General features: G+C 38.7%; 1 protein-coding gene across 7 annotated transcripts in view; it reads left to right on the top strand.

Annotated features, from left to right (window-relative positions):
- The window catches only part of OXR1 (oxidation resistance 1), a 198,270-nt gene that overhangs the window by 161,027 nt on the left and 22,052 nt on the right, over positions 1-15,191 (top strand). For 6 of the 7 annotated variants that reach the window (XM_081874129.1, XM_081874126.1, XM_081874128.1 and 3 more), the window contains 4 exons: positions 2,613-2,797; positions 6,916-7,634; positions 9,432-9,597; positions 10,337-10,493. In XM_081874129.1, the coding sequence (XP_081730255.1) occupies positions 2,613-2,797; positions 6,916-7,634; positions 9,432-9,597; positions 10,337-10,493 (1,227 nt within the window). The remainder of the gene's footprint in view (positions 1-2,612; positions 2,798-6,915; positions 7,635-9,431; positions 9,598-10,336; positions 10,494-15,191) is intronic. The other variant, XM_081874127.1, reaches the window with a different exon arrangement.

Raw genomic sequence — 15,191 nt, 5'->3', positions numbered from 1 at the left:
TATGTGTGCACATTTCCACAGTATTTCTGTATTTGTGTAATTCTCTGTTTGAATTATTTCATTTCTTATACCAGTGGCTAGAAGTAGCAGCAAATTTCTCAAGCCACAAGTTTTATGTATTGCTTTCTGAGGCAAATTAGTGCAGTCGACTCACAACTTACATGCGTTTAACTTACGTGGTTGCAACTTTACATGCATGACAGGCAGCCAGTTGAAATTTCACAAATTAAACACACAGAATGCAGAGAGCTTAACAGATCTTTTGGTGCTGGGTTTTCCCTGTGCGGAAAGTACTTTTAAGCTTCTCCACCTTGCATACTAGGTGAACAAGACTGCGAGCTTAAAAGTTCTCTGCTTCCCTTGGAGGGTAAGACCTGTTCTGCATGCTGGCTCAGGAAGATAAGAGTGCTTGTGCAGGGGCGGTTCCAATGAGTTGTTTTCACTATATGCAATTTCACCTTTATGTGCTATCCCTGGAACATGACCCCTATGTAAGATACAAGCTAACTGTATAGACTTGCCCCATTGTCTTTCAGATCTAGTAGTAGTAGGCAATTATATCAGGAGAAGAACACTGAGGAAAATGTGAGAGCCATCAATGCAATTTAGGCTTCGGAAAACTGATAGACAATGCTGAAAGCAGAATTACGCCTGCTTCTAAAAAATAAAATATGTGGGAGGCTTGGTAGTGCCAAAATATTGTGCAGGAAAAACTGTCAAAACATTTACATCTTTCTTAAAGGCAGTGCATTCGGTATGGCATGTGAAATAACTTTCTCAGTACTTTCTCAGTAAAAATAATAAAGCAGTTTTCTAGAAGTGTGTGCCTGCTATTTTCAGCTCAAATCTTTCTTATTGTGTGTTTATATTTGATTTGATTCCTTCTCTTTCTGTCCCAAGACAGGTGAACTTAAAAGTCCACGAATGTATTTTTAGACTTCTGTTCATCCACAAACCTACATTGGTTTAATCCTGTATATTGATGAACCCCCGCCGCCTTAAAAATTGGCCAAAGGCTTCCATTTGCTCTGAGCTTCGTTACTATACCATCTTAACTTTTGCTTGGCTCTTTTATTTCATTAGTAACCTTAGATTTTCAAAACTCATAATACGTTCTTCATATTCCTTGTTCAGCTAGGCTCCCACTGTATACCTCTTATAGATTTCCTACCTTTTGCAAAAACTGTTTCCACATTCTAAAATTATTACATGGTGCTTGGTAATAAAAATAACTTGTGGCTATGAATACGTTTCTCTTGGTCCCTCATGCCGCTAGCGCTTTTCGCCAAAACCTCTCTCCTTCCAAAAATAATAGATCATATGCATTTCCGGTTATATAAATCATTAGATAGCTTTAAGAAATGACATGCCTTACATAAAACCATTATTTAATAAGCAGAAAATGTAGTGAATTTCACAATCTATTTTAAATGCAGATATTGCATGATTTGATTTCATTTATGCTGCAGCTTACGTTAACTATGTAATTGCTGCAACTTATTTGAGCTAGATTCTGAATCTTTTTTACCATATGTTGAAACTTTCATAAACTTTAAGTGCATACCAAGGAATGGAGCTCCAAGACACATTCAATTAAATCCATGGACTGAATCCAGTTTTACCCTTGCTGTTGGTGATCCAACAGAAGCCTGCTGACAGAAGGGAGCCATGAGGCAGTTTAGCCCCCTCCTTTGCCAGATAACCAAACACACCACCTTCTTCGTTGTTTTGGAGGAGTAGATCTTTGAGGGGCTGTAGTGAGAAAGGGGAACCAGTGAAAATTGCCTCCTCTTCCATTATCAGAGAAAGGGCATAACTGGACCCAATCTAATATGTTTCTGATTGATTAGGTTCTTTTTTTTTAATGCCTCTATTTACAGTGGTACCTCAGTTTAAGAACAGCCCTGTAGACGAACTATTTGGTATACGAACTCTGAAAAACCGGAAGTAGTTAGCAAACTTTACCTCAGTCTACGAATGGAATCCGAATGGTGGAAGGGCACTGGCAGTAGGAGGCCTCATTGGGGAAAGTGCGCCTCGGTTTAAGAATGGCTTTGGTTTAAGAACAGACTTCTGGAACGGATTAGGTTCTTAAACCAAGGTACCACTGTAGTAGGTTTCCAGGAGAAGGCTGCTTCTCAGCATGCATCTCTGTTGCTTTATTTATGCAAAGAAACTAGAGGCAAATTGATGGTGTTTCCCCACCGCCTTTTAGCTTTGGAACTAAATGCTTCAAGCAAAGGTGATACTAGCCCAGTCCCATTCATATTCATGAAATGCTTTCATAAAGTTAATTTTTAAATTCTCTAATCTAGGTGGAAGAGAGTCTCTTCCCAATTGCTAGCACGCTGAGGGAAAAGTCTTACTAGTTAACAGACCTAAGTTTGTTTGTTTTCTAAAACAGTGATGGCTAAATATTGATTCAGGCATCTTTTTTTACTAGGGAAAAATGTTTTCCTCGTGGATTGGTTTACAATCCTTCACTGGCTTACAGGAGTGTTGAGTATTAGGTATTAGGTATTCAGTGCTGTTACTTGTAGAAATGCTTTGAAAACCGTTTGGCTAATCTTAGGTCATCAAACATTTTCCCGCCCCCTTTCTTCTTATTTTAGGGAACAGTCAATGGTGTGCTGCTAGTGACGCCAAATAATATAATGTTTGATCCACATAAAATGGATCCACTGGTTCAAGAGAATGGTTGTGAAGACTATGGCATCATGTGTCCAATGGAAGAAGTGATGTCAGCTGCTATGTATAAAGATATTGTAGACGGCAAAGTAAAGGATTCATTACCCATGTAAGATAAATTAGATTCTCTCTCTCTTTCTGTGTGTGTATGTGGATAAATACATTTTTATAGATACAAAGTTTGCTTTTAAACTGCATGGTAGTGGTTTCTATGTCATCATACAAATTGTCTTTTATTCAAGACTTAAGGCAACAAAAAGTACATGACAGGCTCTAGCTTTTGTTTATGTGATGTATGTTCTCTTTCCAACTTCAGCACAGCCTTTCCCCTTTTTGCATCAATGATGACTGTGGGAAAAGCCAGTATCTTAATGCTGACTAGCTTAATTTTTCTTAAATTCAAAGGCATTAAAATTCAACATTTAGGAAGAGGTAATCAGTATAAATTATACACAGTGGTTCATATTGTTCACCTTTTGTTACGTTTGTCTCTAATAATAAGATGACTTTTACAGAGAAAAAGAGCTGATCTCTCCCCCCGCCCTTCCTTCAAGACAGTGTTCCTTTTTGTTGTTTTTAGCTTAGTTGTGAAGATAATGTTCCTGGCTTTGTTTGCTTCCCCCCACTGAACAAAAGAATTAGTTTCAGCTCAATTCAAGCGGAGTTGAAAACATGTTTTACTTCATGGCTTTTTGAAACATACCCTTGAAAAGTTTTCCATGTCACTTGATTATCAGATTGAATACAATCCTAGCAAATTCTGAAAGTAGCACATCTCTGTCTAATAATGTTGTAGGTAAGCTAAAAACGTGCAGGGAATATTAGATGTGTGTGCTTTTTTATTTAATAGAAAATTAAAGGCAAGTTATTCTCTTGGGATTTAAATATGTTATTAGTAGAAATATTTTCTATGCTTTTGGTGTCTTAGGAACCTGAAGAACAGAGTTTAGACAACGGTTCTCAAGTTAAGATGGTGTAAGATTTTGCTAAATATTTGCTCTGTGCCACTTGCCACTTTCATAGCCTTTGAAATAAGTCTTAATTAGGTTCTATGTTTATGTACTTTTAAAAAGCGAGGGAGATAAAAGTGTGTTGCCCCATCTTATGTCTTCCGTCTCCCATTTGCTCTTAAGAGTAGAAATACCTGTGATATCCCAACCAGGTTTTTTCTGCTATTGCTGAAGCATAATCCCTTCTCTCTTTAGTATTTTACAATTATTTATCTTTATATTTCCACCAACTTCCACTAATCAGCTATACACATTTAACTAGTATTGGTTGCAGTTGAATGCTTTTTTCCTGCAAAATATTTAAGAAGATTAATCTTTTTCAGTTAAACGTGAAAAAAAATTGCTCTGCCCCTGATTCTCCCCTCTTCCCACCACCATGTGGGAATACTGTGTGCGGCACCACATCAGGCATGACATCTAAGTCATACTCATAACTGAAAGTAAACAGATTAAGGGTCTATTGATTTCAAAGAGTATACTTGAAGTATAACTACTATTGGATACCACCCCAAGGTTTTTCACATACTTCTGGTTTTCAGTGCTGGCATAAAATCTTTCTCAGTTCATCTTGGAATTGTGATTAAAACAGATGTTATGTGATTCCCTACTCCAGTTAGGATACCTAAGGTCACTTTGTTCTATTATGCCGTGAGTTTGTTTCATGATCTGATCCCAAGACTCCATGCTTTATCACTTCATATTGGGAAAGATATTTAGTTCAGCAGATCATGATGTTCCACCAGTATGATTATTAGGTTGCTTTTATAGGGTATTTTGAGTTCTGCCAACTGATTTAGTGGCAGAACAGACTCAGTAACGTAAACAAATGTTTAGGCTGGAGATAACCTATAACGATATTTTTTTTAATAAAAGTTTTTAATGATTAGAGATACTCAGAAAAATAAATACTTATCACCACACTGGAACTTCCCCCAATCATATTATGGGAAGCAAATAGATAAATTTGGTCTCATAGTGAAGCCTGTTGCACTGTTTCAGGGGAAATCCCTAGCTCCTCTCTTGGGCTTTAAGCTTAGTGGAGGGAGGAGGATTCCATTCAATAGGAAAATGAGCTTGTATCTCTCTTCAGGTCATTTCTCAGGAGGAAGGGCAGGGTATGGTTTTGGTTTTGTATTTGCCAAGTGCCCAAAGCCTTTCCTACACAGGCAAGCCCATGTGCCTTCCTTTGGATGTTGCTCTTTGAAGTGATGAGGGATAAAGAGTGAAAAGAAAAGGTTTTTAATGTGTTTTCTGAGCTTTGTTGAATAATTTTATTTACTTTCAAGAGTAAAAAATGGTTTGGCATTAAGAAACACTTTAATAGTAAAAGGTTTCTGCCTATATAAAGCTGAAAAGAAGAAAGAGAAACAGTTTTGCATCTTCTTATCTTCAGCATCACATCAGCATTATTATTTTTCATTTGAACATTTGTATTCAGTTTTATAATATACTGTTTTAACAAGATGTCAGTCCGTTTTGTACTTGCAGTTGTAATATATCGTGTTTATCACTGTAGTATAGAATATCTCTTTCCAGTCATCAACTGCTTGCCTCATTTTACAATACTGCATTCATGGTACTTTGTACAAAAAAATGGTTTGTTTAAACCAGGGATGTCCAACCCCCAAGGGACTCTGATCTACTCACAGGGGAAAAAATAATGGCAGTGATTTACCCCTGGGGGGGGGGGCGGTCAGGCCAAAGTTGTTGAGCTTTAATTAGGGAGGACAGTTCCGTTTTTTGGAGAGTTCTGGCAAAAGTGAAGAAGAGGAGTTTGGATTTGATATCCCGCTTTATCACTACCCTAAGGAGTATCAAAGCGGCTAACAATCTCCTTTCCCTTCCTCCCCCACAACAAACACTCTGTGAGGTGAGTGGGGCTGAGAGACTTCAAAGAAGTGTGACTAGTCCAAGGTCACCCAGCAGCTGCATGTGGAGGAGCAGATACGCGAACCTGGTTCCCCAGATTACGAGTCTACCACTCTTAACCACTACACCACACTGGGATTAGTCACTCACCAAAAGATTGCTATGAAAACAAACAATCCACCTCACTGCAAAAACTTCGTCTTCCGTTCCAGTGATCATGCAAAAATGGAGGGTGGGTCCAGATGCTCTTACAGCGGCAAAGGAAAAGGAAAAGGAGCCAGCAATCAACCAGAACCTCCCGCGGATCAACCAGTCGATCCTGATTGAACTGTTGGACATCCTTGGTTTAAATCATTTATTGTGCAAAATTCAGACCTGGAGAATATGGAATTGCATCTATTCTGACCTCTCAAATGTTTCTAACCATCAAATAAACAAGAGGGATAGCTCAGTAGGTAGAGCATTAATCTCAGGGTTGTGGATTTGAGCCCCACTTTGGGTGAAAGATTCCTGCATTGCAGGGGGTTGAACTAGATGATCCTCGTGGTCCCTTCCAACTTTAGAATTCTGTGATTCTGTGAAATAAATGACTAGCCAACTGCAGTTTGACAGAATTCCATCTCTCCTCTGGCCCCTGCTTGACCCTTATGCTAGATAAAGAGGAGGGGGAAACTGCTATCCCTGCATTGAATTCCCTGTGTCTTTCTGCCTGCAATTCCTTTTCACCTATGGTTGCCATGCTAGTGCTTAAATATAAGGCGTATCTGGTCCATCCATCCATCCATCTGCCATAAAGCAAGAAGCAAATCAGGTACACTGTGGAATTGAGTTTGATGGAGAGTCATATGCATTAAGCCTCCCAACTTACACAATTAAAATGTGGCTAGTATGCCTTAAGGGAGCTGGGCACGTTTAGCCTGGAGAAGAGGAGGTTAAGGGGTGATATGATAGCCATGTTCAAATATATAAAAGGATGTCACATAGAGGAGGGAGAAAAGTTGTTTTCTGCTGCTCCAGAGAAGCGGACACGGAGCAATGGATCCAAACTACAAGAAAGAAGATTCCACCTAAACATTAGGAAGAACTTCCTGACAGTAAGAGCTGTTCGACAGTGGAATTTGCTGCCAAGGAGTGTGGTGGAGTCTCCTTCTTTGGAGGTCTTTAAGCAGAGGCTTGACAACCATATGTCAGGAGTGCTCTGATGGTGTTTCCTGCTTGGCAGGGGGTTGGACTCGATGGCCCTTGTGGTCTCTTCCAACTCTATGATTCTAGTAAAAACATAGGTGTTGTTTATCTTATTGGTTTTAACATAAAGCTCTCTCCCCCTTTTTTCCCCCTTTTCTTTTAGTGATGTGGATCAATTGTCTGTAAAAGATCTCTACCATTTCAGGAAAATCGCAAGAAGCAATACTGATGAAATGGACTCAAGGATGCGAGATACAGGGAATGATAGTGCCAGCACTGCTCCGAGGAGCACAGAGGAGTCTCTTTCGGAAGATGTGTTCACTGAATCAGAACTCTCTCCAATAAGGGAGGAGCTTGTTTCTTCGGATGAACTTCGGCAAGACAAATCTTCTGGAGCCTCATCAGAATCTGTCCAAACAGTAAATCAGACTGCCACAGAACATGTAACAGCTATTTCAGACTCTGCCAATGTACTTGGTAATGTAAACTCCAGTCTAGAACATCCTTTGAATGACAGCAGCAAGTCTGTTAGCGATACTGTGGGTTCAGAATCGGCAGACACAACACTAAAAGAAGTACAAGACACTGTAGAGGGAACTACTGCTGATGCTGAAGAGACACCACATGGCACAGATCAGGAAAATGTACCAGAAGGTGAGGAGTGTTTGCATTCTGAAGAAAATGGTTCTAAAAGGGATGCTACAAATAAGGGGCAACTTGTGAAAGAGCCAACTCAAGATTCTGAGACAGATATTGATATGCTGCGGAAACTTTGGAAGAGCCATACTATGCAACAAACTAAACAACAAAGGGACAACATGCACCAAGATGCACATAAGGAAATGAAGCACAAAGTAGCAATAGCTGATGGAACAATAGAAGGTAAGTAAGTAAATATTAGAGTATAATATGTATATATTTTTAGCAGTGGTGTGGCTGGAAAATATAGCCCATTCCTATACCAGCTTAGTCCACTGACAGATGAAGAGAAGTAGTTGTCATAGCTGGAAGAATTGCTTATGCCTACATTAAAGATGATTAAATATAAATTTGTGTCATAAGTTTGTCTTTATTATTAAAAAAAATTAAATGAACACAAAGTAGTTTTTTTAGCATCTTGTTATTTGAGGTAACCTTATCACACATCATTGAATAGCTCCCGTTGTTAGTGATAAAACGTGTCTTGGAAGTATTTATCACGTTTATATTCAGAACGCAGTTTGTAGATTATGAGCAACAGCTATGCCAGTTAAGGAAACATTTAGCATTTTTCTCATGTAACATTCTTTGCATGAAACACTTGGGGATCCTTTAATGGAAAGGTGGAAGAGAAATGCTTTTAATACATTAATTTTCTGAGAACAACAAATAGCTTTATCTAACATGGATTTGCCCACAGACATCTGGTTGGCCATTGTGAGAACAGGATGCTGGACTAGATGGGCCACTGGCCTGATCCTGCAGGCTCTGCTTATATTCTTATGATCCCTGACCAATGGTCATGCTGACTGGGGATGAGGCCACCAACTTCCCCACTGCTAATAGAAGATACTGTTATGTGCAGTGGGACCCTTAAAATTTATAACCTTTTTGTTTCAGACGCAACAGTCACTTACTTGATTTTGCCTAGCCATAGTAGACAATAAAAATCATAAATAAAAAGCCATACTAGAATAAAAGGCCATGCTAGACAATAAAAGGCCATACTAGAATAAAAGTCTCAACCTAAGTAGATAAAGTCAACTATTTATTATGGTAAACTTCCATAGTGTAAAATCCATACCCACAACAATAATGAAAGCAGTAGCAAAAAGGTAATTCATTGGCCTAGTCAAAATATGTATTTACATGCAAAGCTGTTGAACATCTGTATCTCCAATGGAAAGGAATGCCATAAGAGAGAAGATGTTGCCCTGTGTCATCATACTACTGTGGCTTTTGATGGAATTACAACCAGGCCATCTCCTGCAGCCCTTAAGGCCTGATCTGGTAGGGAGAAAGATGCTCTTTCAGGTACTTGGATTCCAATCTATATTGGGCTTATACACCAAAGTCAGTTTTCAAAGGTTAGTTTTGGAAGAATGAAAGTGCACAGAGATAAAGTAATGAGGACAGTTCAGATAGAGAAGGAAAGCATTTAAAGGCGTTTCAATAGATGAAATGGGGAATCCTGTGAAAAGGGAGGGGGGAAGTATTTAAAAAGAACAGACAGCGGATTTCAGGATCCAGTACAAAGTGTTTGTAAGAAAAGAACACTGAGAAACTCAAGACACAATAACCAGAGATTTTAGTTGCACAGATGAGGAGAAAATGATTCTTTGTTGGGTGAGTTCAAGCTATGAGAAAAGAGAGCAACTGGAAAGGGTATACATATTTTTTGACTGAATGCAATTATCACAGGAACTGGAAGGGCACAATTAGGGGGAGAGGGGTTATCCAGCATGCAATTGCATAAAAGCAGAGAGATTTATAAGTTGTTGGCATCAGTCTGACTCAAGATACAATGGAGTGTGCCTCTGGGGGTGAAGTCAAACCACTGGAGAATCACAGCACCTACTGTGGCTGCAGAGACCAGTAACTTGTAACTGCTGCCTCCCATGTTGCTTTTGCTGCATTAGTAAACTACCTGATCAAACTTGCCAAGAAAGACCTGACATTTAATATCGTCTTTAATGAAAGGTTCTCTAACAAAGGAGAAGAGAAGACATCGATTACACAAGTTCTTATGTCTCAGAGTTGGCAAGCCAATGAGAAAAACATTTGTATCACAGGCAAGTGCATCCATGCAACAGTATGCACAGAGAGATAAGAAACATGAGTACTGGTTTGCTGTGCCGCAAGAAAGGTAAGATGGGAATGCTTTTCTGTAAATATAGCCATCATAAAGGAGTGCCTTGTCACTTTTCAGCTTAACAATTGCTGCTTTCTTTCAGTATACCAAACTATTTTTCTACCAGACTCTGAAAGTCTTCAGCTCATAGGAGCCAACTCGTAGGGGCCGAGGTCCATTTGATCCCTCCAATAAAATATTTGAGGGGGCCACCCCCCAAAAAAGTTAATGGGCATTGCCATTAAAATGATGTGTGCGCACCACATCTTGTGACCGATTATGCGAGGCAGGGCTTACCTGGGCTTCCCCAATATTATTAATGCCTGAGAAAGACACACATTCTTAATTTATGGACTTCACTGTCGCAAGTTGTGCTGATGGCTTAAAATTTGTTTAGGCAAATTCATGGATAAGGTTTTCAGTGGCTACTAGTCAGTATGCCTGTAAACAATTGAAAGATGGCTCTTGATACTACTAGTTTTATTTAGGGATGAGTGATGAAAGAATGAAGTACAATACAATAGTTTTCCAGAAAAATCAGTAGTCCCTTTTATGCTTCTGATTGATTGTATTCTAAATTTTCATTGGAATACATTATTAAAAATTGTAATGAACATTCACTCAAGTTCTTTCTTTTCAAAGAGAATAGTGTATAAGCAACAGTGGAAAGGTATTTGGAAGAAATTTGAAACATGTATAGGTCTTTGTAAGTTTGAAAGTTCAGTAACTACTTTTCTCTTTTGCTCTCTGAAAGGACTGAGCATCTGTATGCCTTTTTTGTTCAGTGGAGTCCAGAAATATATACAGATACAGAGGAGATAAGTAGAGAGCCTGGGTTTATGGTGGTAAAAAAATTTGAGTCTGAAGCCAGTGAAGATTCAATTAATGAAGCATCTGCTAAGGAGTGGGAGGTAAGTGATTTTAAAGATTTCTTAGTGACTGGAAGACCTAGCTTTTGTTTGAAAGATTTCAACTTTCTATATGAAGAATGTCCCTGAGGAAAATATAAATTAGATTTTTTAAATGCAATCTCTATTTTTAGGGTGCATTTTGAGCCAAACTACTGTTACATGCAGGTGTGTATATAACATGTAGTCTGACTATGTTTAAATTGGAAAAGCCATTTTGGAGAGAGGTAATTTGCAATTGGAGAAGGGAATGCGTAAAACATTTTCCTTATCAGACTTTCATTCCCAGCAGCTTTTCTTCTCCATGAATTGCAAGCTTGTTGAGAAGGAATTGAGCCCACCCCACACTATTTTACTTATCTCAATCACTTCCCACTCCTCACCCTGCTTTTTTTCCCAGTTTGAAAAGTTCTGTCAGATTACCATTACATTTGTTCATTGCTAAAGAAACCGATGAGCTTTTGGCTCGAACAGTTGCTACCTTGCAAAAGATATATGCAGTTTTGTACTGTTTTGCGAAAGGAAAAATAGACCTGCATGTTAATTTGTACATGTAATAAACCAAATGTTCGTGTTGCCCGGGCTTAGTTTCTAGTATAATGTATGTATGTATTTATGTACATACGCTTAACATGTTATTTTAGTTGTGTGCTGGTGTTCCTAAACACACGCACTTATGTACTCCATAATATTATGTGACTCAGTGTACGCTTGTTGTGCTCATGAAGACTTGCTTGGTTCATCTTTTGTAGATGTTGTAGATGTTCCAGTTGCTGGTCTTGATTCTAAACGTTACAGTGTGTTACTCCTGGATTTAAATCAGAATCTGCTGTATTTTTTTATTAGTTGCGAAATCAAGACAGGAAAATATGAGTGAATTTTAATGTGACATCTGTGCAGAAACAGATTACATATAAAATGAAGCACCTCTGGAATAGAAAACAATGAATTCTGCTTTATTGATTGTTTATTTAATGTACATTTGTTTTTCAGTATTTTGATATTGCCATTTTATGAATCTAAAATAGACTTAAAATAAAATTTCCATATAATAGGTATATAGTTATATACTTTTTGTTATGGGAATTCAGCGATTACTGAGAGCGTTTCATGAATATCCTAGCAAAAGTCAGTTTACAAAGGTTAATGCTTTTAGTCCATGCACTTTCTTTTCTGAGAGATCTGAATCTCGTATTAGCAGTCTTTTGAGGTTCATTTTAAAGGGAAGGAGCATAAAAAGCAGAGGAAGTTATGGTTTGGACATTGAAATAATGAAAACTGAGTTGCTCTTTTGGAACGCAAGTGACCATTGTTATATCCATTTTTAGTATACTCTGCTGTTCTTACAGGAGCTTTCAGGACAAAGATTCCTGAAGTCAACCATTTCATGGCTTTCTTGCCAGCAGTAGGTTATTGCTACTGGAAGAGTATGCCTGTCTTTGATTTAGTTTGTGTAGTGAAACAGCAATATTAATTCCCTAGTGTGTGGGGGCATTCTGTAAGTTACCTACTCAAATATTGCTGGTGTAAAGCTGTGGATTGTTGAGAGAGAAAAATGCAGAAAAGCTAGTGCTGATCCTTTGCATATATGGTGTTAAAGGTAGAAACAGCTGAGCAGTATTGTTGATGATAGACATTTTAATGCCTCTGTTACTCTTTAAGCGTTTTATGGGGTTTGGAGTTTTTGTGGGGGGGTTTTCTGGTTTGTGTGTGTTTTTTTTTTTAATTAAACTTATTTTAGAAAAAAAGGGACGCGGGTGGCGCTGTGGGTAAAACCTCAGCGCCTAGGACTTGCCGATCGTCAGGTCGGCGGTTCAAATCCCCGCGGCGGAGTGCGCTCCCGTTTGTCGGTCCCAGCGCCTGCCAACCTGGCAGTTCGAAAGCACCCTCGGGTGCAAGTAGATAAATAGGGACCGTTTACTAGCGGGAAGGTAAACGGCGTTTCCGTGTGCTGCGCTGGCTCGCCAGATGCAGCTTGTCACGCTGGCCACGTGACCCGGAAGTGTCTTCGGACAGTGCTGGCCCCCACACTGAGATGGGCGCACAACCCTAGAGGCGGACACGACTGGCCCGTACGGGCAGGGGTACCTTTACCTTTACCTTTATTCTAGAAACAAAGGTCTGATTTCAGCTATGAGGGCAGCAACATACAGTTCTGGGCTAAATTATTTTGATGTACAGAACATTTGTTTGCTGGTCCCCAACTTTACCATTTACTTCTCAGTATATCAAGTCCATAGTTTATCTTGTAAATTCACCCAATTTACACTTCAGCACTTTCCAGATGGAAAAAAGGAAGAAGGACTTTAGTGATATATAACAGTGATCAAAGCAGCATTTTACGCCTACAGAAAGGTACCAGATTACATCTTTACCATCTCTGGCTGCATTCCCACGCACACTCACTGGAGTAAGCCTCTCTAAACACATGCATGGGTTTGTACTGTCAAGTCTTTTTTTTTAAAAAAAAGGAATTCAAATGGAGTGCTTACTGCCGTTTACAAGAGTGTGGTTTGTTAGTTTAACAGTTAGGTTTGTGTGTGATATACATACAGTAACGCAAACTTTTTCTTAAAAAAAATCAATTTTGTGTAAGACAATTAACAAATGTGCATGCATTGCATATTTCAACACAAAATTACTAATGCATGATGCTGGTAGGTGAGGTAAATAGTAAAAAGGTGAATGACTGTAAGCTTGTTGGAACTGTCTTTCCAATGCAAATACCTGTTCAGATTGTTTTCTGTTTAACATCAGATGCGATATATTTTTCTACATAGGAGGAGCCATTAACTTATGGACTGCTCCTCCTGCCAGCACAATACAACTTATCTTTCTCTTTTTATAATTCTATTTATTAAATTTTCCATTTTAACAATCCAATCAAACCACATCATATATTCTGAGTTATACATATTATTCAATAATCAAACAATTCAAATATTATGCCAAATTATAAGAAAAATTCTGGGGGACTTCACCGTCCTCCGAGGTTGGTATACAACAATACAACTTCTCTCAATACAACCCTTGAGAGAAGGTCACCTGCATTACAGTTTCTAGGGCAGGCCCTCCAGTTCCAGTAACACCTGCACACTAACCTAAAAATAAATAAATAACCTGCAAAAGGTATTTCTAAGCTGCAGTAGAATAAATCTTCTTGACCTGTGTCCAGTTCTATTGGAAGCTGTTTTTAAGAAACCACATCCTGTATTGATACAAATAGCAGGTGTAATGCTTATTGAAAATATTAAGATTTGGATGCTTTCCAATATTTGGACTAATTCCCGTTACTAATAAACCGTGAAACTTTCCCCCACCTTTCTTTAATAAGCCTTGAAATAAGATTCTGCAGTCTCTAAATACTGTTTTTAGTTTGTTCTCTTTACATTCATCTTCATGGCTCTGAGAATTCAAATCCTCTGCAAGTCTCCCTGCGTGTTATGTCAAAGTTAAAGGTATCAAGGTCAAATTAACTTTTGACAAGAGGCAGGATTTATTTTTTTAATGTGCATGTGTAGGTTGTAAACCATTCATTGTCATATATCAATTTTGAGGGCAAAATTGACATTTTAAAAGAGTGTAAGCCTTGTAAGATGACATGTTGTCATAACAGTCAACTTCATATTATTGCTCTCCCTAGGTGTACTGCTACATATGATTGTGTTTGCGAGAGACAAATCAAATACTTTTTTCATACTGCGCTGATTTAAATATTCCTATAAAGCACCTGGCAGAACTGTCACCTGACAGCAGCCATTATATCAACCTCCCTCAGCAGCCACTTTGCAGTACCTGTTATATCAGGCTGTGATTGCGGACAGAAGAGAAGGGATTCAGGTGGTCTCTCCTGGTGCAGTTGAGAGGCCACCAACTTTTGGTTTCTCCTCTTGAGCTTTTTTCACTCCAGCTGGTCATTAGAAGAATTTGAAACTACAGTACTGTAAAAAATAAATTCTTAGTTTCTTCCTCTCAGTTTGTGTTCCCTTTTTAGTGATTCTTCCTAACAACTTTGCTACCTATCCTGTATCAAGGGAATAGCAAAATACACAAATAATTTCAAGGTGCATTGCACACAGCTGAAATAACTTGGCATCTGTAATCCTGAACTAGCTTTTGTAACAAACTAGAACAAAATAACTTCCCCCAGAGGCCCATATGTTATCATCGATTTGAGATTAGCCATGTTGAAATATGCATCATGATGTTTTTGTAAAAACAACTTAGGTTTTGTAAATAAAGACTACTAACACTAGTGGAACATTAGTATGTGGCTCTTGCCTGTAACCTGATGATAGAAGTTACCTTTGCATAAGAAGATAAGAGCCCTGCTGATTCAGATCAAAGGTCCGTCTAGTCCAGCAACCTGTTCTCACACCAGATACCCATGGAAAGCCCAGAACCACAAATAGTGTTCTCATCAACTGGTATTCAAAAGCACTTCTTTTCTGACAGTGGAGATAGAATATAGCCAGCCTTCATGGCTTTGTCTAATCTTCTTTTAAAGCCATCCAAACTGCTGCTCAGGGCTCCTTTAGGAAGAAGGCCAATAGATATAGATATGATAAATAAAATAAGTTGTGGGCCATCACTGCATCTTGTGAGAGTGAATTCTTAACTCCCTAGCTCAGGGTTGCCAAACCTTTTGGACTAGTAGGCACATTTCAATTTTCCGAGTGTACTGGGAGTACCAGTCACCGC

This window comes from Podarcis erhardii (assembly GCF_964252035.2).
Source record: "Podarcis erhardii genome assembly, chromosome: 8".
NCBI classification, from domain to species: Eukaryota; Metazoa; Chordata; class Lepidosauria; order Squamata; family Lacertidae; genus Podarcis; species Podarcis erhardii.
The sequence above is the reverse complement of the archived record's forward strand: the minus strand, read 5'-3'. Positions and strand labels throughout refer to the sequence as shown.